The sequence below is a fragment of the Myotis myotis genome, unplaced genomic scaffold, assembly GCF_014108235.1.
Source record: "Myotis myotis isolate mMyoMyo1 unplaced genomic scaffold, mMyoMyo1.p scaffold_m19_p_2, whole genome shotgun sequence".
NCBI classification, from domain to species: Eukaryota; Metazoa; Chordata; class Mammalia; order Chiroptera; family Vespertilionidae; genus Myotis; species Myotis myotis.
Window position 1 is genome coordinate 34,293,335 of NW_023416324.1, and position 24,354 is coordinate 34,317,688.

At 43.7% G+C, this 24,354-nt stretch overlaps 2 protein-coding genes across 6 annotated transcripts in view; both read right to left on the reverse strand.

Moving 5' to 3' along the window:
• TTC39A (tetratricopeptide repeat domain 39A) overlaps positions 1-3,332 on the reverse strand; it is a 46,827-nt gene extending 43,495 nt beyond the window's left edge. The window contains exon 1 of one of the 2 annotated variants that reach the window (XM_036350616.1): positions 3,208-3,332. In XM_036350616.1, the coding sequence (XP_036206509.1) occupies positions 3,208-3,260 (53 nt within the window). In that variant the 5' untranslated portion in view covers positions 3,261-3,332. The remainder of the gene's footprint in view (positions 1-3,207) is intronic. The other variant, XM_036350620.1, reaches the window with a different exon arrangement.
• A 5,035-nt stretch (positions 3,333-8,367) lies between these two features.
• EPS15 (epidermal growth factor receptor pathway substrate 15) overlaps positions 8,368-24,354 on the reverse strand; it is a 116,151-nt gene continuing 100,164 nt past the window's right edge. For 2 of the 4 annotated variants that reach the window (XM_036350613.1, XM_036350612.1), the window contains 4 exons: positions 17,377-17,453; positions 15,976-16,138; positions 13,352-13,533; positions 8,368-10,749 (listed from right to left, as the gene is read on the reverse strand). In XM_036350613.1, coding sequence (XP_036206506.1) covers positions 10,603-10,749; positions 13,352-13,533; positions 15,976-16,138; positions 17,377-17,453 — 569 coding nt within the window. In that variant the 3' untranslated portion in view covers positions 8,368-10,602. Of the gene's footprint in view, positions 10,750-10,853; positions 10,899-13,351; positions 13,534-15,975; positions 16,139-17,376; positions 17,454-24,354 lie in introns of all 4 variants that reach the window. The other 2 variants (XM_036350614.1, XM_036350615.1) reach the window with 2 other exon arrangements.

The window sequence follows — 24,354 nt, forward strand, 5'->3', positions numbered from 1 at the left end:
ATGTCCTAGTGACTGTGTATTAGGTCCCTTACCAGTGTGACTTCACTAGATCTTCCCACCACTTCAGCTGAGTAAACTGAGGCTCACACAGCTCAATTAACTGAATCAAGGTCAGAGAGCCAATAAACACGTGGCAGAACTGGATCTTCACCCTTTGGCCAGGCTGTGGGACAAGGACGCCTGGTGGGTGAGGGGTGAGGGTGGAGAAGTCACAGGTCCTAAGCTGGGAAAATGGAGACTTAGGTTTGTGTGTGAGTCCTGGTGGGGGCAACTGGGAGCAAAGAATTTTCTGTGTATTTGTGTTCGGCAAGTTCCCTGAGGTATAAAGGCACATGTGTTCAGTCCCTCCTGCATACTCCCTCACACAGGCCCATGGAGGGATGTAGAGGACTCTGCTTGGCCAGAACCCCCCGACTCCCTCTCCTCCTCACTGTCTCTCACCTCCCTCCCTCCATTAGTCATTCTGGATCTGGTCTCCCAGCCTGTCCATTCACCACTTCTCAGTTCTTCCTTCTTAGTTGCTTTTATGTTTTTTAAACATATTTTTATTGATTTCAGAGAGGAAGGGAGAGGGAAAGAGACATAGAAACATCAATGATGAGAGAGAATCATCAATTGGCTGCCTCCTGCACGCCCCATATTGGGGATCGAGCCCGCAACCCGGGCACGTGCCCTGACAGGGAATTGAACCAGTGATCTCTTGGTTCATGGGTTCGATGCTCAACCACTGAGCCACACCGGCCGGCATTCCCTCTTAGTTTCTTCTCCCCTATTCCCTCCATCTACTAATCCACAGCCAGCATCTGTCCTGCATCATCACACCAGCCTCCCCTGCAGTCTCCCTGCCTCCATCCACACTGTGACATCAGCAGTATATACACATTTGAAATGCAAAAGGCTCCTGGGTGCCTAGAGGACAGAGCACAGCTGGATTCTTACAGGCAGGACAGCCCCTGGGCAAGAAGTCCATCTGGACACAGCCACTCCTTACCGCCCTAGCCAGGGGATCTCACCCTCCTCAAAAACCATCCCCCATGTCCTCATCAACACTGGAGCATATGCTAAGCTCCATTCTGTGCTGGGCTCTGGGGACATGGGGCCGACAAACTCTGTCCACTCTCCATGTGCAGTAGGGAGACAGAAAAGGTGACTGTGACCAGTGTTGAAATGGTCTGTGCACAAAATCCTTTCTCCACGGGGGTCATTGTTAAATATGTAAATCCCCTCCCTAGCGCCCTCTAGTGGCTTCCCAACACACTATGAAATCCAAACTCCTTGCCTTGTTTGTTTTGGGTAGCCTGCCTCTAGGATCCCACCAGGACTGAACCTCAACCACCCACCCCCTTTTCTGCTCCGCAGGCACCCCTCAGGCTTGTACATGAGCTGCCCTCTTTGCCAGAAATGCTCTGGGCATGGTGGTTTTTACTGTTCATCACATCACCCCATTCTAAACTGTAAGGAGACACAGCCTCCATCTGGTGTTTACGTGTTTACTTGCCCTAGAACATGGCCCCCTGAGAGCAGGGATCTGTATGTGTGAAGTAATAGTATACCTGCAGCGCCCAGTACAATCGCCTGCTCAACAATTTTTCTGAAAGACTGAATGAGAGCCATGAGAGGGAAGCAAAGATGCTGGAGCCTGGAACCCCCCTGAGCCTGATTCAAGGGGGGTCAGAAAGCCTGCCTAAAAGTGGTCACCTAGCCCTAACTGGTTTGGCTCAGTGGATAGAACATCGGCCTACGGACTTAAGGGTCCCAGGTTCGATCCGGTCAAGGGCATGTACCTTGCTTGCGGGCACATCCCCAGTAGGGAGTGTGCAGGAGGCAGCTGATCGGTGTTTCTCTCTCATCGATGTTTCTAACTCTCTATCCCTCTCCCTTCCTCTCTGTAAAAAATCAATAAAATATATTTAAAAAATATAAAATAAAAGGGGTCACCTAACATTGAGTCTTACGGGTGAATGTCAGGAGTGGAGGACGGCATTCCAGGCAGGGGCACCCCACAGCCTGGCACGGCTGTGAGAACACCTCAGAGCCAGCTGGTGTTGGTGGAGCAGCCAGGGTCAGGGCCTGATGGGAAACAGGCCTGGGGGAGGGGCACAGCCTACCCCCTTGAGGTCCTCGGAAGGGTTTTGAAGCAGAAAAATGACATGGTCTGGTCTGTGTTTTAGAGGAGACCAGTCTGAAGGTTGCACGGGAGGAGGAGACTGGAAGAAGTAGGCATGTTAGGTGCTGTTGCATCGCTCCAAGGGCAATGAGCAGCTCTGAGCCACATCAGCAGAACTTGGAGACTGAGGTGGAGGTGAGGCAGGGAGGTGAGAGGGATAACGCCCAGGTGATAACGCCCAGGTGCCGGCTTGGGCAACGAGGTGGATGACTGTGCCATCCTCCGAGATGGGAAAACAGGAGGAGGAACAGGTTTGGGGGTGAAGATGGAAGTTTGACTTAGGGCTTGCCAAGTTTGAGGTGCTCATAGGACAGTCAGAGGGAGGCACTGGGAGGGCAGTTGGATTGTCCTTTGCGGGGGGGGGGGGGCGGGGGGGAGAGGGGGGTAGCAGGGCAAACTTTAAATATGTAAAGGAAAGGACTTGGCGGTCAAGACAGCTCAGAAGGGAGGTCAGGGCTGTCTCCTCCCGGTCTCAGGGGAACACACCTAGAGACACCAGCTCATCCCGGAGGTGGGGACAGCTGGGGAGGTGGAGAGACATAGGACGGAGGGCCGACCTTTCTCCTGGTGAGAGTGTAACAGTGACCGCTGGTGCATCCAGTTCCACCATGGACCAGCACTGGGACCCAGGCTTCCCCACCGCTGCCCCCAGACGTGGACAGTCCCGCAGGGCGACAGGGTGCCTGCTCTCACCTGCCAGGGCCCCCAGGGCGCCCACCTCTCCCTCCTGCTTCCCTGGAAGGGCCAGGTGCAGGGGGCACCCCGCCCGCCCGCGGTCCAGGTCACCTGAGCTGCCCTTGCAGGTGGCCCACAGGTGCAGCCGGGGGAGCGGGGCTCGAGCGGGACTGGGATGGGGACCTCAGCCCCGCTGCGGCCGGAACACGCCCGCAGGGCACACTGGAGGTGTGAGCGGCGCCGGACTGCCCTTCCGGGCGCTCAGCTGCTCCTGGGCCAGCAGCCCGCACTCCCCGTCCCCCTCCGCCCCGCGCCGCCCGCGGCTCCCTCCGCGCCGCTGGCCGAGCGCCCGCCCCGCCTGGTACCTGCGGACGCCCTTCCTGGAGGCCGCTCCCTTCCAGGCGGTCAGAAAGGCCATGGACGCGGCCGGACCCAGGGGGCGCGGGCGGCCCCTCGTGGCGGCGGCGGCGGCAGCTCTGGCGGCGGGACCTGGACGGGGCGGGCGGGGTGGGCCGGAGGCTCCTCCCCAGCCAGGCCCGGCCGGCGCCTTCCTGCCTGGCCCGGGAGTCGGCGTCCCCTCCCCCGGCGGCCCCCGGGACCCAGGGCAAGACCACTTCCCTCCAGAGCCCTCAGGACCCATCGTTAGTCACAGGGGGAAACTGAGGCCGGCCGGCCAGGGGTTTGCTCATGGTCACAGAGGGGAGGGGGGAGGGGGTCCCAGGACCACCCCAGGCCTCTCCACTCCCAGCCTCGAGCTGGTGCAGATGGACGGTGGCGTCGCCAATGCCTTTCCCTGCTGCCCAAGTGCAGAACCTGCCTCGCTGGGCGGCACCTGAATTGGGTCAGAGGCCTGGGACTCCTGCTGAGCCCGGAGCAGGAGCCCCGCACGGAGCAGGGGCGGCAGGGGCAGCCCGGGGACGGAGGTGGGAGGAGCTGCCCGGCCCGAGAGGGGAGGCTGCGGGCCTGGCCAGGCTCCGGGTCAGGACCCGGTTCGCAGACTTCTCTTCCCAGCACCCGGTGGGAGGAGGTGATCAGAGGAGACTGAGCCACAACCGTCTCCAGTGCAAACTTTCTTCGAAATCCCATATTTTGTCTTAGGTCACGTGCATTTTTACTTTTTACTTTAAGTAACTGCGAACATGAAGAAGCATCAGCCCCGGAGCCAGGTGAGCCCCTACAGTGCAGAGCAGCCCAGCCGGCTCCGTGGGAGGCTCAGGCTCAACTAAGGCTGGCAGCTGGGGAGCACCCGGGGGAGGAGTTCCAGAGGGACCACTCGGCTCCAGCTTGAAGGATGGGTGTAGGGCCCTGGAGAGTTCCCTCAGTGAGAGAGGATGGGGGCCGAACACGGGGCAGGGGCAGGGTGGCTAAGGGACCATTTCTGTCTCCTTTTGGGCTGGGTGTGTATCCTAGGTACTTGTGCAACACAAATTGTGTGTCTAAAAAACGGTGATTGGTCTGACAAGTAGGAGACATTCTCTAATGTTCCAAGCCTTAAGCCAGGCATTTTACACACATTCTTACTTAGTTTCATCTTATGAAACACCCACCCCCACTTTTACAGCTGAGGAGACAGGGGCTCAGAGGGGTTGCTTCCCCTGAGACCAGGCTGTGCAGCCAGGGCTGACACCAGGTCTGTCTGCCCCATGGGGTGCTTCCCCCACCTGCCTGGGGCCCACTGGGCGGCTGAGCATGGAGGGGCGGCCTGTGCACGGCAGAAGGCAGAAGACTCAAGGGTTGCCGGGGCAGTTTCTCTCACTTTTCCTCGGCAGGCAGCAGAGACAACACGACCTTTCCCCGTTCTCTGAGCACTCATGTCTTGGGTCAACAAGGGCCCAAGAATGCTGCCTATCTGACCACAAACCTAGAGCTTCCAGATCTGGAAATTCCAGTTACAGTGCACCCAGGGGCCCTAACCCTCAGCCCACAGAGCCTTGTCCAGCTCGGCAGTGTTGTACACTGCAGGCAGCCAGATCACAGGCATGAGTACCACAGGGCCCCAGAAACCTGGTCTCTTAAAGGCCCAGAGCCCAGTCTAATCCCAGTGGGATTAAAGTCCCATCCAGCCTCTGAGCCCATAGCCAACACCACTTCCTCCAGGAAGCCCTCCTGTATCTCCCCAATGGAGGAGTCACTCCCTCTTTGGAGGTTACATTTTTATCTTTCTCACAGCATTTAGTACTACGCTTTTTAATCCTTATATTAGTTATCAATGACCATATGAGTCTCTCTCTTCAGATTTCTGTCTCACATCTGTGTCTTCCATGGACACTAGCACCACTGCTGCAGGTAGCAGGTGCTCGGTGTTGAGTAAATGAAGAAGGAACTAAAATTTATCAAGTTTCTACTCAGTGGCAGGCACTACACTGACGACCTTACATACACTACTTCTAATCCTGACAACTCTGCTCTGAGAACATTTGACTCAGAAGTTTAGAAATGTCCCTGAGATCGGATTAGGAGAGGGGATTTGGTCGCAGGGTCCTCACACTTCAAAGCTAGTTTCCTGTTCTTCTTCCCCCTTTTCTCCTTTATCCTCGTCATTATCATCATTTATTTAAAGCCATGTTAGGCATTATTCTAAACCTTTTACATGCTTCATTACTAGAACCACCCTGTCACATGTCTCCTTTTATAATCCCAATTTCTATAGCTAAGCAAGTGAGGCAGAAGATTAAGTAACTTGCTCAAGATCACAACGGCTAATTAAGTGGCAGAGCTAGGATTCAACCCAAGCGCCAGACTCGAGTCTATATCTGAAACCTAGCCCCACTCTGCCTGCCACACACACACTTAGAATGCACACAGCATTTATGAACCTCTTCCCCAACGCGTATCTTAGTTTGAATCTCATAACAACCCCAAGGTTTTATTCTTGCCTTTGCTCTCGAGCCAGACTGCTTCGGTTGGAATGTTGGCCCCACCACCTGGTAGTTGTGTGTGACTTCAGGCAAGTTACTTAACCTCTCTGTTTCCTCATTTGTAACAACAGCACTTATGGAAAGGATTATTGTGAGGACTAAATGAGTCAATGCAAACAATACGGACTAGTGCTGGACACACAGTGTGTGTTATGTGCACTTTTACTATGTGACAGTTTTATCCATAATCAGTGAATAACGTGTTCTGGATCAATAAACTTTCAAGATGACTGAAGTTTATTCCATTTAATCATAGACATTTTTTTCTAAAATGTATTGTTAGCTTTTCTGTCTTCTTCAACATGGACATGACAGCTCTTAGTGAACGTCTGCCAACTGCCACGTAACAGGAACGAAGACTTTGTATCCATCATCTTTAATCCTCACAACCCTCTGAAGTAACTGTTATCACCACCGAGAACCGAGGGGTTGAGAGATTTAATCAAGTTGTGTAGCTAGGAAACGGAAAGGCCAGAGATTAGACCCATGTTTATCAGACTCCAAGGTCTGGGTTCTTTCTACGAGGCGAAGAATCTTTTTTTTTTTTTTTTTTAATCCTCATCCGAGGATTTATTTTTTTTCCAAATTACAGAGTGGAAGGGAGAAGGAGACAGAGAGAAATGCAGATGTGAGAAAGACACATCAATTGGTTGCCTCTGCATGCCCCTGACCAGGGCCGGGAGCCTGCAACCAAATTATGTGCCCTTGACTGGAATCGAACCCAGGACTCTTCAGTCTGCAGGCCCATGCTCTATCCCAGTGGTTCTCAACCTTCTGGCCCTTTAAATACAGCTCCTCATGTTGTGACCCAACCATAAAATTATTTTCGTTGCTACTTCATAACTGTAATGTTGCTACTGTTATGAATCGTAATGTAAATATCTGATATGCAGGATGGTCTTAGGCGACCCCTGTGAAAGGGTCGTTCGACCGCCAAAGGGGTCGCGACCCACAGGTTGAGAATCGCTGAATTCTATCCTAACCGGCTAGGGCAGGAAACCTCAGGAAGCTGTAGTGAATCAGGGCTTTCTTTGAGAACATCAGTTCTTGCTGAGGGCCCAGGGTTGCTGCTTAGTCTTTTAGGTGTGCAAAAGGTAGCCTGGTGTTGTGGACAAGCAGAGCTCAGAGCTAAGGCACCTGGGCTGGACCCTGGCTTGGTCCCTAGAGATTGGGGGGAGGTGTGGGGGGGGGGTCTTGGCCAAGTCACGTCCATCTGTTTATAACTCATGTTTTCTGTTATAAGTATTGGGTAATGTATTGAGAGCCTTAGTGCCAGGCCCAGAGAAGTCCCTAGTAAGTGTCAACTAGTTTTCCTTCTCTCTTTCCACAAAATACAGTCATGCACCACATAACGATGTTTTGGTCAATGCTGGACTGTATAAAATCAGTGATGGCAAACCTATGACATGCGAACTCATTTTTTTGGTTGATTTTTCTTTGTTAAATGGATTTAAATATATAAAATAAGTATCAAAAATATAAATCTTTGTTTTACTATGGTTGCAAATATCAAAGAATTTCTATATGTGACACGGCACCAGAGTTAAGTTAGGGTTTTTCAAAATGCTGACATGCCGAGCTCAAAAGGTTCGCCATCCCTGGTATATATGACAGTGGCCTCATAAGATTAGAATGGAGCCGTAAGAAATGGAAGGGTATGTGTTTGAGGAGCAATACTTTTTTCTCTGATGGGAGCAATACCTGTGGCGCTTGGCAGTAGATTCCCTCTCACTCACAGCACCTCAATTTTGAGTGCACACATCACATCCCAATCAGCCAGCCACTGACTGTTCAGCACATAGGAGCCTGTCTTCCCCCCACCTCGTGCGCCGTATTCAGAGGGCGCTACAGCCCTCCCTGATCTAGCCTGACGGTCTGCAGAGGACACTGCTGTACATTCTTTGTGAAGGACCCAAGATCCCATACAAGGACACAGGACCACAGGAGCTACCTCAACAAGTACGAAGTGCCGCTGCCACTTGAGTAAAGGCTTTCTATGACAGTGTGGAGCAGCCTGTCCCTGTATTTTGCAAATATTTTCAGGTTGTAATGATGTAAAGCACAGATAAATTTCATTTCTTCCCATTGATTCAATGCCAGAGAGAGCCCTTTGTGCCAGATGGGGTCAATGGAACCAAAAACAAATGTCAAAGTCAAAATACTGAGTCATCAGTTCTATAACCTCTTCAACACGCCACTTTTTTTTTTTTTTTAATCAATACAACAAAGTTCCTTAATCTTACAATTGCTCCAATGTGTACTAGCCAAAACCACATTGCCTTGACAATCCCCTGTGCTCCTTTATCTTCTCTCTCCAACCTGATTTCTTATTCCTACTGGTCCTCAGGCCATCTCTCACTCCCTCCTGGCAGTCACTACTATGGTGATCTACGCCTAACCCGGCCAATCCAGTCAATCCAGCCCACACCCTGATCATGAAGCAGCACTGACAGCTTTGATGCTCGAATTCTGACGCTGTGAGAAGGGGAAAGGCCTGTGGGGCAGTGTTTATAAAATCTACAGTAGTGGACAGTAACGTCCTAGAATTCACTCCCCACTCACTCACTCACCCAGAGCAACTTCCAGTCCCACAAACTCCATTTCAAATGAGATGTATGGATAGTTTTATTATTACTTAAAGTTTATTGTTCTCATAGTTACAGGCTACAATTTAGAAGTTTGAAACATAAGAGAAAATTCTATTAAGAGAGAAACGTGAACAACTCCGTAGAAGATGGTTAATACTTTGGAAGTGATGCCACTTGCTCTCAGGATACTTATCTGTCCTTTCCAAGCACAGGCTGTGGAGCCAGAGTCAACAGTGTAAAATATAATCAAAAATGACTCTACGACATTCATCCTACACAGGTGAGTGTAAAGATAGAGATATATATTTATATTTATATAATATATACATAGTTTAATATAATAATGGTCCACTGAGTATACACATTTTAACAAAAGGTAAGAATCTGTGTAATCCAGTTAAACATACATAAGATTAGGGTACACTTATTACATCAAAAGGTGGTGTTTATAAGTTACAGAGAGTTAATATTTTTCAGAGTGTTTTTTTTAATTAAGAAAAATATTTTTCAAACATCTGTTCATTTTCCCAGTGCAAAAGAAGGTTGTTCAAGTCAACTTACCTTTTTCCTGAAGTGTAAGGGGAAGAAAAATACCCAAAACCACTACCTACCACAACTCCCAATACCACCTTCTTAGTCAACTTTTGCATATATCCTCAGTCACTGGATCAGTTTATCAAAATTAAACCTGGTGATTATGATTCAGCCCTTGCTTCATATGTATGCCTTTTATGCTGTTTCAATTTACAAAAGTAGAAAAAAGCAGTGCAAGAAAGTGGTTTGAGTTTATTTAAACTACAGCAGTCCAATTGTGTGTGGAGGGGAAAAAAGCACCATTTCAAGATGAAATGAATTGGGTATTTTAGAATTTAATCATAGGCTAAGCAATGTTACTCTGATTATCACAGATCAATATCACTTTGATTTGGTAACCAAAGAGACTTTAAATTCATTTTTAGATGCATCTTTCTTTATCTTGGTAAATAGGTATTGAAAACATTACCTAAGTCAGTAACTGATGTTGAGAAAAAAATTACAATTAAAATTTACAGCCCACTTCACAGTCTATTTCAAATTTACCTTGTATGCTAGGTCAGTTTCACAAGAGATGGGCTTTTAACACACGAAGAGCTCTAATAATTTGGGAGGTCTCTTCTCTCCCAATTATAAAAACAAGACTTTTCCTTTTTTTGCTAGCCTGCCATTTTCATAGTCAAAAACATGAAGAGAATATACTGCTTTGAACCACAAAGATGAGCAATTTGATTTAATACATGCCACTTTTTTCATTTGTATTCAGTGAAAGTTTTTACATTTCAAGTAACTGAGCCTTCGTTAAAGGAAACAAAAATATACATACAAAAAATTAAAGTACCTTCCAGTTCTAGCTTGCTAAAGTTTCTTCTGCAAAAGTACAAAAATAAACCTGCCATGAACTAAAGAGGACAGTGCCACAGTCCGGCAGAATGACTGCCATGTTACGATTTTTGCTTGCCTTATACTGATGGGTATATTTTAGATGATAAATTTTCTCCACTGTTTAGCACTTAAAAGTATGGAGAGGTATCTTTCAATCTGAAATTCTTTAAATTCAGAAAAAAAATTTAGTATGTTTCACACATGAGGCTTTAATGTTTTTATTTAGGAAAAGATTGCAACTCAAGCTGTGACGGTTCAATCTAAAGCATCCCTTTTCAATAGTGGAGTCAATTTATGCAAAATATTTTTCCTTGTCTATAAAAAACAAATTAAACAGTCTTTTGATTCTATGGAAACACAAACATGCACTTTAAACTAGCCAATCTGCACTATCATAAATAGGATGTTCTTTCCCTTCCCCTCCCTCACCCATTAAAACTAGAGGAGAATACTGCAAATTTTAAGAACCCCACTGGCTATCATCAGAGTAACTTCAGAACAAGGGTAGCACAGGGGCGAAGCTATTTCTCTATATCCTAGAAGGCAGAAGCTTGGGTGCTCTAGCTTCACAAGTGAGAGAGGCAGAGGCAGGCAAAAGCGCACAGTAAATGCACACGAGAACAGGGACCTAGGTGAAGCTGTCTGACTGGGTTACTGCTTTTCTGGGGTGAGGAGAAGACAAATCTGAAATGAATTTTAAAAAGACAAATACACTTTTGTCACATTTACAGGAATCTCAAAACTATGCTCATAGGTAGTTTCGATATACACTGTAAAGAGCTTCAGTATTCAGGGAGAAGAGTACTGTATGGTTGACAAGGGACAGGAGAATTCCTCATGCTTCTGAAATCTCCGATTTGCTGAGTGCAATAGCCAGTTCCAAGTCTTCTTGCTCTTGCTGATTCAGTCGGGCAAGCCTCTGCTCCTCCTCTCGCTCACTTTCCCTCTTGGCCCATTCGATCATGTCTTCTTCAGAGGGATACTGCCGTGTAAAGGATGAATAAATGAACAGATTAATGAGTGAAACAAATAAAAAGAAAAGAAGGAAAAATAGTTTCTACAAATGATATTAACTACTTGTTTCACCTGAAGGACTCTGGGAATAGTCTTGTTACTTGTTAAATTTTTTTCCTGAAAACACATTTCGTTTTACTCGTTCCTAAATGTAATTTTGTTTTTAAAAAGTAATGCAGCTTACAGATAGCAAGTCTATAAAACTAAACATTAAAAAAAATCATTACAAAAGTATATGCTTAAGGTGATTTAAGTAGATTTAAAAGCAGGAGAGGGTTAGCCTTTTTATCTAATATAAAACATCTACTACTTCACCTTCGTTGAGCATCCTCACATGATAAATCATTTTCAACTTAATTCCACCGGTGATTCCCTCCCTTAATCTAATCTTCAGGTACAGAAAAACGATAAAGCAAAGAATGTGATGATTCTGCTATACATAAGAGTAGTAAACAAGATGTGGACCAAACCTTTTCTTTCAAATGCATTACAAAGATTTTTGGCAGGCACTGAGAACTTTTTGAGCGAGTCTAAATGAAACCTTAACACCCGTAATTAGGTCAGGGAAATAGTTTTATCTATCCAAAAAAGCAATCTTGGCAGATACGAAGTAAAAATATTCTCCTTGCAACCTCCCAGGATTGCATCTGGAGAGTGGCTAATACTTTGCCAGAAAAAAACCCAAAAAACTCTTTGCTTTCAAGTTCTGTCACATAGAGGAATACCACAACAGGATGAATATCATAATAGGGTGAAATGATAGCTTTTTTCCTTTGGAATTAGAGGGACTTTACATTTTTTAATACTTAACAAATCTTTCATAATGAAAAAAGAAAGACATTATGAGCTGCTTTATATTATGCCATATTGAGGTTCTGGAGTATGAAATAAGCAAAATGCCTCAACTACTGTTCAAGAATCATTCCAAACAGGTTTTGATTTGATGAAATTCTATTTAGATATTAAATGCCACAAACTGTCAGAAGGTTATTTTATATGAAGAGGGTTGTAATCTCCTAAGAAGAACAATTCTTGATTCTATGCTTGAAACAACTCAAATTTCATCTAACAAAAGTTAGGTCACTATAATCCTGACATTCCATTTTCCAATAATCAAGATACTGATTCCTATTCTGCTCCTTCACATTCATAAGAAGCCACTGATGCTTAGAGTACAGATTCAAAACCTAGGTAGCTCAGTTTCATTCATCTGACTTAGTTGTATGCAGATTCTTGCCTACCTCCTTTCTAACTAGAAATGGCTGCTGGCTGAGTGACCCAATGCTACACTGATGGAGACATACAGACTGCAGCCAGGGTCTAAATCTATTTCCGAGATCATCTCAAGGGCTTAAAGCAGTGGTTCTCAACCTTCCTAATGCCTCGACCCTTTAATACAGTTCCTCATGTTGTGGTGACCCCCCAACCATAAAATTATTTTTGTTGCTACTTCATAACTGTAATTTTGCTACTGTTATAAATCGTAATGTAAATATCTGATATGCAGGATGTATTTTCATTGTTACAAATTTAACATAACTAAAGCATAGTGATTAGTCACAAAAACAATATGTAATTATATATGTGTTTTCCGATGGTCTTAGGTGACCCCTGTGAAAGGGTCGTTCGACCCCCAAAGGAGTCGCGACCCACAGGTTGAGAACCACTGGCTTAAAGTGATAAGTAGAGGAAAATTCCTTTGTTATAGAATCTGGGAAAATAAAACTTTGTTAGCTACTCTAAGAATTTTATTTTTAAAAAATCCTTGTTTCTTATCAAATAATGGTGGAAAAGGTCATTGCTTTATGTTGTTCCAGAGTGACAGACACCTCCATAGCTGGTTTTCTCAGTTCTGGGATGTTACAGGCCCTGCCTATGCCATTATCACAGCATCCTTCCATTTGTTTTCACTGGTCTACCTATTATAGTCAGTTCTGGGAGCATGCAGAGTAAATATGGAAGGCTAGTGAATTAGAGCCCTCCAAATAATTAAAGATTTGTTTAACTCTTGACGATTATATTTATTTCATAAAATTGACATTATAAAGCACAGCTATATAAAGCCAGAGTTTTACTTTCTATTCAAAGAGTCCTTGGCCCTATCCTGTCATATTATAGTTGCTGACTGGTCTCCAGAAATCAACAAAGCTTTATACACAAACACACACACACAGTTACAAATACACAAGCTCATTATTGGCATTATTTACCCAGTGGGCAGAGAGCAAATAACTGTCTAATGGCCCATCATCCATAACAATTTACAAAATAACAACAGTAAGGATTTTATTTATGTTGTTTACTAAAACGAAGCGAAGGGTTTACAACAACTGGTATATATCACAAGAACTAAGACTACTAAAATCACTTGTGCAATGGAGTAATTTTAGAACCATCCTAACAGAAGCAAACAGATGTTTTGGTTGGGGGAAGAATAAAGATCACTTTTAGTATGTTAGTAAATTTAATTGAAAATATACAAATTTGGAAGACTCCAAAATAATCTTTAAAAACCCTTCAAACTATAAATGGAAAGATTCTCCCCCAAACAGCCCATTCACAGTACTTACAGCACTGAAGTTAGCAAAATTGCTTGGGTCAGCCTCTTTATTGGTAGTGGTAGTAGTAGTAAATGGATCGCAAAACATATCAGGATCTTTTTCTTTGGGGCTATCATTGCCTGGGAAAGGCTGAAATGGATCATTCAGTTTAAAGGGATCGGAAGAATCCAATTTGTTGATGGGTCTTTTCCCTGGATCAAAATCATTATAATTAACTCAACTAGTAAATACAGCAAACACAAACACACAAGAACATGAACACAGGAAGCATGAAGAACTGGGGGTGGGGGGCAGGGTTGAGTGCCCAAAACACATTCTCCATATGCTCTTAAATGGCCACACCAACATCTATCTTCAAATTTTTCACACATAACCTCTCAACTATATTCCAGCTCCATGTAGGTAAATTCGGTCAGGATTCCTATTTCTGCCTGGGGTAAACCCTTTTCTTCCCCAAAATAGCATGTTCCCAGGAAAAGAGAGAAGAAAAGATATAACAGGAGAATGACAAAGAATGTCAATGGCCTCATCTATTAGAACCTCAGCCTGATTCAGTTACCCACTTGTGGCATAAGGGCAAATGACCTTTGAAAAATGCTGATATTCTTCTGATTTTTCTCTGGATCTATATATAACATCTGGGAACATGAAATTAAAAATTTACTTTGCCACCTAGAATACATCAAACTGAAGAATAAAGAGACTGTTTTAAAGCACAGGGCCTAAATCTTCGTGTTTGCTGATAAACTAATCTTTGACCAAACAACAGCATCATAATTTTCAAGCAAGTTCTCAAATTTTAAAGTTTTAAATTTAACACTTCCTGCAGAAAATTAAGAACAGGTGTTAAAATATCTTCCATCACTTTAATAGCTTACAAAAGATGTTCATATTTCACATCTCAGTGGATCCTTCCACCAATCCTGTGAAGGTAGCGAACAGCTCAGACAGCTGAGGCTCAGAAATTACACACTCAGGATCACCGAGCTCGTCAGGGCATATTCAGAATTAGAACCCAAACTTTTGAGCTCCCAGTCAAGTACTCTCTCCAACAAACTATCCTTTCCTTGATCTTTCTATAGTGATATACACTCACTCTGCTGAAGATTTAGCTAAAGCACTAATATATTATTTTATTTAGGACTTAAAAAATAACTTCACTATTGGCATTATATAGTTCTAAAAGTTAAATGAGCAAACTGGCTCTTATTCGTTTAATATATAGACTGACAACCTTACCCTCTAACAATATATGATATAGGCTACTTTTCCTTAAAAGATAGAAATCACTTATTTACCTAACTTTTCAACAGATAATTGAGTATTAACAACTGAATATGAAATTTCTTTAAATCAAGGAAGAAGAAATAATCGTCCCAAGAAATACCATAGGGAGGTTATTATGAAAAGGCAAGAATAGTAATCAAGCCTGGCTGGTGTTGCTCAGTGGTTGAGCATCGACCCATGAACCAGGAGGTCATGGTTTGATTCTTGGTCAGGGCACATGCCCGGGTTGTGGGCTTGATCCCCAGTAGGTGACGTGCAGGAGTCAGACGATCAATGATTCTCTCTCGTCATTGATGTTTCTCTCTCTCTCCGTTCCTTCCTCTCTCTGAAATCAATAAAAACATTTTTTAAAAAAAGCCTCACTGGTTTGACTCAGTGGATAGAGTGTCAGCCTGCAGACTGAGGGTTCTTGGGTTTGATTCCTGCCAAGGGCACATATTTCAGTTACAAGCTCGATCCCCGGGCATATGCGAGAGGCAACTAATCGCTGTGTCTCTCTCACATCGATGTTTCTCTCTTTCTCTCTCACTCCTTTCCACTCTCTTTAAAAATCAATGAAAAAATATTCTTGGGTGAGGATTAACAACAAAAAAGAATAGTAATCTATAGTCCTGTGCTCAAAATCTCCCCAGGAATGATACACGATTAAAAGAACAATGTACCAGATGTGTCTTCTCACATAACAACCTGGTAGCACAACTACTAAGGGGATTAGTCTTTTTTTTTTGGTCCCTTTTCTTTGGATAGTGCTACAGATTAAAAAAAATAAAAAATTAAGAATTTATTCCCAGATCCCAAAAAAAATCACTTTTATAAAACCAAGGCATCTTTCATTAACTGAGGTAAAAGATTTTTCTTCAAGAAAAACAATTAATTTATTTCAAATCACTATATTGCTAAATGCTGGATACCAAAAGCCATATATTCTCACATTAAAGAATTTAAGGAGTACATTTGGCAAGAAAAGAATGGGACTTCAAACTAATCTTCTCTTATAGAAATTAATTAAAACACCAAAGTGCAGGAAACTATTGTTCAAACAGTAATCAATGGGCTTCCCAAGAGACTTCATAGATACTTTCCTTTTTCCATTTACTGCTTCTCTAAAATGATTTTAAAAGAAATTTGCACGTGCCAGAAAAGTAGTTCATGACAGTTACACATGCTGGGTTCTTAGGCACATGTCTGTAATTCTGTACTGAGGTCAGAACACAGGATAGTAGCAGGCTCCTGCCATGTTTTCTTGACTTGTTTTGTTAAAGGCCCTTTAGGTAAGTCTATAAATAAGGCCCGCACAATACTTTAAGGAAAAAAGAAGCATCTTGTTGATTGAGGAGCTCTCATACCAGGTGGTGGTGGGCAGGGTCTTGTTGGAGTTCCAATCTTCGGTGGCAGTGCTGGGGGTACATCTTCACTTGTGACTGGTGCTTCCTCCAGCACGTTTTTTGTGAGGACCACATTGCTGGCAGAGTTCAGTGTGGCTGAACTGAAAGGATCTTCATTGTTAGCCTTTGTTTGAAAAGAAATGTTTATGCATGGTTATATATATTATACCAATTAAGCTGTACATGTAGCATTTGGAAGAATGGTCTTCAGTATTATGCAGTTTTATGTATTTCAATTCTGAGCACTGACATTTTAACCGTTGCATTCAGGGCCAAAGGGGAAATATTTTTTTAATTGTTCTATATGAGTAGTGATTATAACATTGCTATTTTTTAAGAGCAAAAGATTATACCAAAATAAGCCATCTGGGGATCAAAGGTTTGTCAAGCTTCAGGCAATACAAAACCACTGGAGACCATTTTAAAACAGCATCTTGAACATTAAAGACAACTTGAAATTCAGTTTTTTAAAGCAAACTGACCTCATGGAATCATAATTTTAGTCTTAATGTGAGTCTGAAGACCCTATCCTTCTAATACATGGAATAATGAAAGATTCTGTTTTCTATAATGAATCAGATGTTAAGATTTTAGCTCTATTTAGGCTAGTGTTTCTCTACAGTAGCACTACTGACATTTTTGGGCTGGCCATAATTCTATGGTGTGGGGGTACTGGGCAGAACTTGGTAGGATGTTTTAACAGCATCCCTTCTCTCTATCCACTAAATATGAATAGTCCCCCTATCCAACTGTGACAACCAAAAGTATCTCTAGACATTGCCAAATGTTTTCTGGGGATAGGCAGAGGGGTGGAAAATTATACCTAGTTGAGAACCAATGGCACAGACAATTTGACATATATTCTAATTTTATTCTTTTGGCTTCAATCAGTCCTAGAGCTATCCTGGAAAATACGTAGAAGACATGTAAGTGCTGGACTATGTGTATTAACATAACCCTAGCAGCCTCAGAGCAAAAAAAGCCAATTAACTAATGCAGAGGATGGAATGAATACCCAGATTATACAACTATTGACCCAGACAATCAAGAGGAGAAAAATGAAGTTTAATTGGAAGAAACGTGTTTAAAAATACATAAGACTCTTAAAAATGAAGTTGTTGAGCAAACCTGCCAGTAGAAAACTATGATTACCTGTGCTATCGCCATGGTGTTTATGAATAGAAATATGTACATCTACTTTAATTATATCTTATTTTCCACTTCTATTTGAAATCAACATTTGCTGTGAATTATTGAAATCAAGTTGCAAAGTCTGTGAGGGGGTTATATAATTGAAAGGAAGAATTGCTCTTTTGGTAGAAACAATGTATTTTATACTTTCCCACGAATCACTTTGGATACCTTTGACAATGTGCTGAAGTCAGCAAATCCATCTTCAAATGATTCATTTCCAAAAACAGAAGCAAAGGGGTCTGTGGCTAAAACGAATAAAGAAAATCAATGCAACAAAACAGAAAGACATTAAATTTCATGTCCTCTTTTGGTTGGTAACATTTCAGATAGGTGAAAAATATCTAATCCCAAATATTAGTTCCTGAATTTCTGACTTAAGTCCAAAAAGACAGTGAGCACATTGATATTCCTACAAGATAAATGCATTTCTTTATATAAATCAACTAATAAGTAATTTAAGATGAAAAACAGGTAAACTAACTCTAGATAAAGCATTTAGGACTCTGGAATACATGTCACATAATATAGCTCCCATGCACTTAAAATATTTATAATAACGACATCAAGAAGTAAAGAAAGCTAGACTACATTAATTCCACATTTCACACCTATTCTCCAAGGCCTATTTGAATGCTACCTCATCCACAAGGCTTGAAATAACCGAGGCATCTCTAATTCCAAGAACAAGAAGTGATTTCTTCCTTTTTTGTGGCACTGACTGCATTCTAGTTTGTACTATAATTATCTATGATTGATATATCACACTTTACTAGATTTTAAGGTCCTTAAAAATAGGGAATAAGGCTTAGCCAATGAAAAATGAATGGTCAAAAAACATTTGTTGATTAGCACATCTAGGAAAATAAGAAAATAGAGTTCCTACCCCTGGAAAGCTCACAGTCTAGTGAGGAAGATGTAAACAAACTATAATAAAACCATCTTAAATGAGCTATTTGAGATATGAAAAACATGTCGTAGGAGCCACTGTCTGGGAGAATTAGGAAAAGTATCAAAGAAGACTAACATTTGAGCTAGGTCTTTTAAATAAGGGATGGAATCTGCCAAATAGATGAAGGTAGGAGAAAGCAAGCTATTCCAGGAAGAAGGCACAGTAATTGCAAAAGCAATTATGTAACCACTGCTCCATAGGCATGACACAGTATCTGTTCCATTACAGTGCACTTACCACATGAACTAACATTTCTGGCTGGAATGAACTGATCTACTTTCAGATAGGCTTCACTTGTTCAGGCATAAGGCCACCAATAAAGTCAAAGAATGTTTATAGGAATTTCTGCTTGATATAGGAAAGCAGAAAAGAAACAAGGGAAGGAGAGGAAAAAAATCTGCAAAAGAGAGTGTAAGACAGAGCAAGCAAAGAGGTGCAGAAAAATTTCCTTATCCTTCCTCAACTCCTCATCTTTATATCAAACTAGTGGCCCGGTGCACAAAATTTGTGTGTGTGTGGGGGGGAAGAGGGTGTCCCTCAGCCGAGCCTGAATCTGGGACCCCTGGGGGGATGTCCAACTGCTGGTTTAGGACATCCCTCTCACAATCTAGGACTGCTGGCTCCTAACCACTCGCCTGCCTGCCTACCTGATTGCCCCTAACCACTCTGCCTGCCAGTCTGATCAACCCCAACTGCCCCTCCCCCCCGGCCTGATCACCCCTAACTGCCACCACTGCTGGCCTGATCGCCCCCAACTGCCCCCACCCTGCCGGCCTGCTCACCCCCAACTGCCCCCCACTTGCCAGCCTGATCACCCCTAACCGCCTCTGCCTCGGCCCTGCCACCATGGCTTTGTCTGGAAGGTCTCCCTGAAGGTCTCCTGGTATAATTAGCATATTACCCTTTTATTAGTGTAGATCAGGTTTAGAACACTGTGCCCAACCACTCATTGAAATGTGTAAAGTGTGCCTTTACTCTAAAAATGAGTATACTATGGGCATAAACAAGACGACGGGCAAGGAACATATATAGGGGTGGGCAAAAGTAGGTTTATAGTTGTGAGTACACAAAACATGCAGTTTATTCTTGTATTATTATGTATTAATTATTTATTTGTATTATAACTGTAAACCTACTTTTGCCCACCCCTGTATATTATTTTTGTTTGATTTATCACCAAGTTACTCATGGGGTGGAGGAAGTAGAGGAGTGGCGAGAATCATAGACAAAACCAGTCCTTCAGGGATACACCAACAACTCTGAGCCTGAAGAGGATGTTGAAAGTCCAGAGTTACAGGAAATCCTGGAGCTTGAGCTATGAAACATGCTTTATTATTACTACATATCTGCTGAGTCCCACAGCTGGGGCCCAGCCTAGTCATGGCTGGTGTTTCAGGCTTTCCCTTCCTTTTCCTCCTCTTCCTGTTATTCCTGATTCCACAGCAGCTGAGGTACAATCAGGGTGCAGATGCTCTCCTGATTGGTAGACAGGTAATGAGGGAAAGGAGTTGGGTTCATTTCACTGGAAAGACTGAAAAATCAGCTTCATGCTTTTCCTCTGCCATCGTCCCACAGCTTTTACAAGAAGTCATAACATTTGGCAATAGTGCTGAGTTAGGTCAAGTTTCACTGAAATTTTGTGAAGTGACTGGAATTTTGTGGAGTGTACTTTGGGAAAGAAATGAATAAAAAAACATGGCATTTATGTATGAAGCTTATGCTACTGTAGCTTACTAGAGTTTTTCCACACGTTCTTCATCAGAATAAATGACCTATTTAGCACTGGTCCAAACACTGGAAAATGTATCCTGTATGAACGACAATGCACTTTTGCCCAAACTAGGGAATTAATAAGAGTTTGGCTAGAACTTTCTCAGATATCGATCATGACTGAAATGAAGCAGAGGCCCACCCAGAAACTGGAAGGAGTCACTGAGTGTGAACTTGTTTAGCTCAAGTGTGAGACACCTGCTGAGGAGTCCCAGGAATAACACTTGGAGAGGAACTCAGCAGGTGGCTTTCTTCTTATTGATGCACACAGGAGCTATGAGCCAGCAAAATCAGGCTTTAAATGCAAATGGGACCTCACTAACACCCTTTTCTCCCCAAGAATAAAGGTAATGAACACTGTGGAAAAATACATGAAAGCATGATAAAAAAAATGCCATCTATAATCTCATTTCCAGAAATAACTCATACCAGTATTTTACGTTTTTAACAGCTTTTTATCCTGGTATTTTTTTCCATTACATATTTGAGATCAGACTATGTTGATATGCTTCTTTTATGAAGTGTGATTGATAAAGCTACATTTTAGGCATGTCACTTTTTATCCCCTTATCCTGATTTAATTTATAGCATTCATAAGTACCTAACATATTACATGTTTGTTTATTGTCTATCTTTCCCATATAAGCTCTATAAAGACAGGAAGTTTGTTTTGTTCGCCACTGTATCTTCAAGGCCTAGAACAAGGTCTGGTAAATAGGAGATAACTCTTATTGTTGAAAACATTGGGGGGAAAAAAGAGTACAGAAACCGTCTACTTATAAGGGATCTTCCAAACAGGTATCATAACATGTCTTAGCACAACCAGATGAACAACAAGGAATAAGTGAAACCAGTCTTAAGATTCACAAATAATTCCCATAAAACAGCTGTCTACCATAGAATCCTGGGAGGAGAAGGAGGAAATCTTTTCTTCCCTAATGACCTGTTTCTGACCCACAAGATAATCAAGCTCAAGCCAGTCACAAAAAGATAAATATTACATGATTCCATTTATATGAGGTACCTAGAGTAGTCAAATTCATAAATGGAGAAAGTAAAGGGTGGTTGCCAGGGCCTGCAGGAGTGGGTAATGGGGAACTTTTGTTTAAAGAGTATAGAGTTTCAGTTTTAGAAGATGAAAAAAGATGGATGTATGTGATGGTTGCATTGCAATGTGAATATACTGAATACCACAGAACTGTATACTTAAAAGTGTTTAAAATGGTAAATTTTATGTTATGTACTAGAGGCCCGGTGCACGAAATTAGTGCGGGGCGGGGGGGGGGGGGAATAAGATCCCTCAGCCCAGCCTGCACCCTCTCCAATCTGGGACCCCTCGAGGGATGTCTGACTGCCTCTCGCAATCCAGGACCGCTGGCTCCTAACCACTCGCCTGCCTGCCTGCCTAATTGCCCCTAACCACCTCTGCCTGCCTGCCTGCCTGATAGCCCCTAACTGCTCCTCTACCAGACTGATCACCCTGCTGGCCTGATCACTCCTAACTGCCTCTGCCTCACCCTGCACCCAGGACCCAGGATTCCCTCCTCCAGCTGGTCGCAGGCACTTAGGACCCAGGCTTCCCTCCCTCTGGCCAGCCACAGGCACCCAGGACCCGAGCCAGCTTCGCCCAGGCCAGCCGCAGCTACAGGGGACCGTGGGCGGGTGGCTTTGCCTGGGCTGCAGCCGCAGATGCCCAGGACTGTGGGGTGGGCAACTTGTCTCTCTCCCAGGCCGCAGCCACAGGCGCAGGCACCTGGGACCATGGGGCAGGCGGCTTGTCCCTTTCTTGGGCCACAGGTGCAGATGTAGCTGCTGGTGCCTGGGACCATGGGGTGGGCAGCTTGTCCCTTTCCCGGGCCACAGCCTGGCTGGTCCCCATTCCTCTCTCCCCAGTGTTGAGTGTCTGAGCTGTGATGGTCTGATGACCATTTGCATATTAGCTCTTTATTATATAGGCTATTTTACCACAGTATTTTTTTTTTTTAAACACTTATCAGAACAAAATAAACAATATACCCCATCCCCAGGATTTTCATCCACTGGGCTCCTATCACATGCTCTGTGAGGAGGGTAACTGATTCATCTATTCATCCAGGAATAATATGTGGCCAGGCATGGTTTAAGGTTCTTGGAATACATTAGTGAATACAAAGATCCAAGTTCCTATGGAACTTAAAATTTAGTGGAATGAGATAAGAAAACAAAGTCATTTATCCACCCTAGCTGGTTTAGCTCAGTGGATAGAGCGTTGGCCTGTGGACTGAAGGATCCGGGGTTCAATTCCAGTCAAGAGCACATGCCCAGGTTGCAGCCTCAATCCCCAGTGTGGGGTGTGCAGGAGGCAGCTGATCAATGATTCTCTCTCATCATTGATGTTCTATCTTTCTCGCTCACTCCCTTCCTCTCTGAAATCAATAAAAAATATATATACAAATATATATATATACATATATGTGTATATCTATATTTTATTGATTTTTTACAGAGAGGAAAGGAGAGAGATAGAGAGTTAGAAAAATTGATGAGAGAGAAACATCGATCAGCTGCCTCCTGCACACCTCCTACTGGGGATGTGCCTGCAACCAAGGTACATGCCCTTGACTGGAATCGAACCTGGAACCTTTCAGTCCGCAGGCTGACGCTCTATCTACTGAGCCAAACTGGTCAGGGCAATAAAAAAATATTTTTTTAAAAAGTCATTTATATAGTATGCTGGAAAGTAATCAACCATAATGAAAGAAAAAAGAGTAGAGAATAGTAAGGTCAGAATGCTGGGATGGGTGGTGGTGCTTGTAAATGTTAAATAGGGTGGCCAGAGCATGCCTCACTGAATGACATTTTGGTGAAGATTTGTTAGAGGTAATGGAGATCATCATGTGGACAGATGAAGAAAGACCATCCCAGGAATAGGGAACAGTTAAAGGCAGAGCCCAAGGAACACCATCCTGTTGTTTGAGCAATAGCACAAAGGCCATGTGCCGGAGCAGAGTGAGTAAAGGGAATAATGATAAGAGATATTGTTAGAAAGGTACCCATTGTAAGCCTTTTACTGGATATAGTTTGAAGACGGAGCCAGTAAGATTTCCTGACAGACCAGGGATAGAAAGAAAAAGAAGAACCAAGGATGATTCTGAGGTTTCAGGTCTTAGCAATGTTAAAGATAAATCACCATGAATTAAAGCTTTAAGAGAAGCAGTTTTGGGAAGGAAGATTAGGTGTTTGGTGTTATTAGACATGTTATGTTAGATATATCTAAGAGCTAATTAAGTGGAAATGTCAATAGGTAGTTGGGTGTATGAGTCTCGAGTTCAGGAAAAAAATGTGGCTAGAGATATAAATCAGCATATAAATAATATGTACATCCATGAAACCAGGTGAAATCCCCAAGGGAATACAGATAGAGAAGAAAAGATGTCCAAAGTCTAGGGCCTAGAGCAGCATGACATAAAGAAATTGGGGGAAAGAGGAAGAATCAGCAAAGAAGACACAAGGAATGATCAAGAAGGTCAGTGGAAAACCAGAGACCTCAGATGGACCCACTGTTTCCATCTATTACTCCTTCTTTAACCTTGTGAAATGGCTTCCCATGTGAGAATTAAATGAGACCAATTATGGAAAAATGGTTAGCACATAGAGTTCTGGAATTATGCAAATGCTCACTCAATAAGAAGTGGTACTGTTATGATTAACAACAATAAATCTTAGTCCCTCCCAGGCTATTATAGTCATTTATTCTACCACTTTGCAGAAAATGAGCTTGAAACTGGAATTAAAAGAGAAAACCAACAAAGGCAAAAGAGACTTCCTACAGTAAGACTGCAATCCACCACTTGAGCCTTAACTATCCTATATAATAAAGAGCTAATATGCTAATGTTCGTGATGCCCTCACGCCATAAACACCGTTCAGCAGGAGGCTGCATGTGTGGTGGGGCAGAGCCACCATGTTGCTCCAGAGATGGGGCGGAAGCAGGGAGGCGCCCAGAGGAGGTGGGATCAACCCAGAGGTGACTTGCGGGACTGAGGGCGGGGCTTGAAGCAGCCAGAGAAGGCCAGAGGGGTCGGGGGCGAGGCTATGCGCACTCAAGCTCTGGGTGGAGAGGTTAGGGTAGTGGTCGGCAAACTGCAGCCCCTTGAGTGTGGCTCTTGCACAAAATACCACGTGCGGGCACACACGTACAGTGTGATTGAAACTTCGTGGCCACACTCAAGGGGCCAAAGAGCTGCATGTGGCTTGCGAGCCGCAGTTTGCTGACCACTGGGTTAGGGTGTCAAGACGGGACAGCGGGCGGGTGGGCCGGACTGTGTGATTTCACGCACCAGGTCACTAGTCTGTATATATAAAAGCCTAAGACACAGGCCCACCAGCTAGTAGCTATGATGTGCACTGACCACCAGGGGGCAGACGCTCAATGCAGGAGCTGCTGA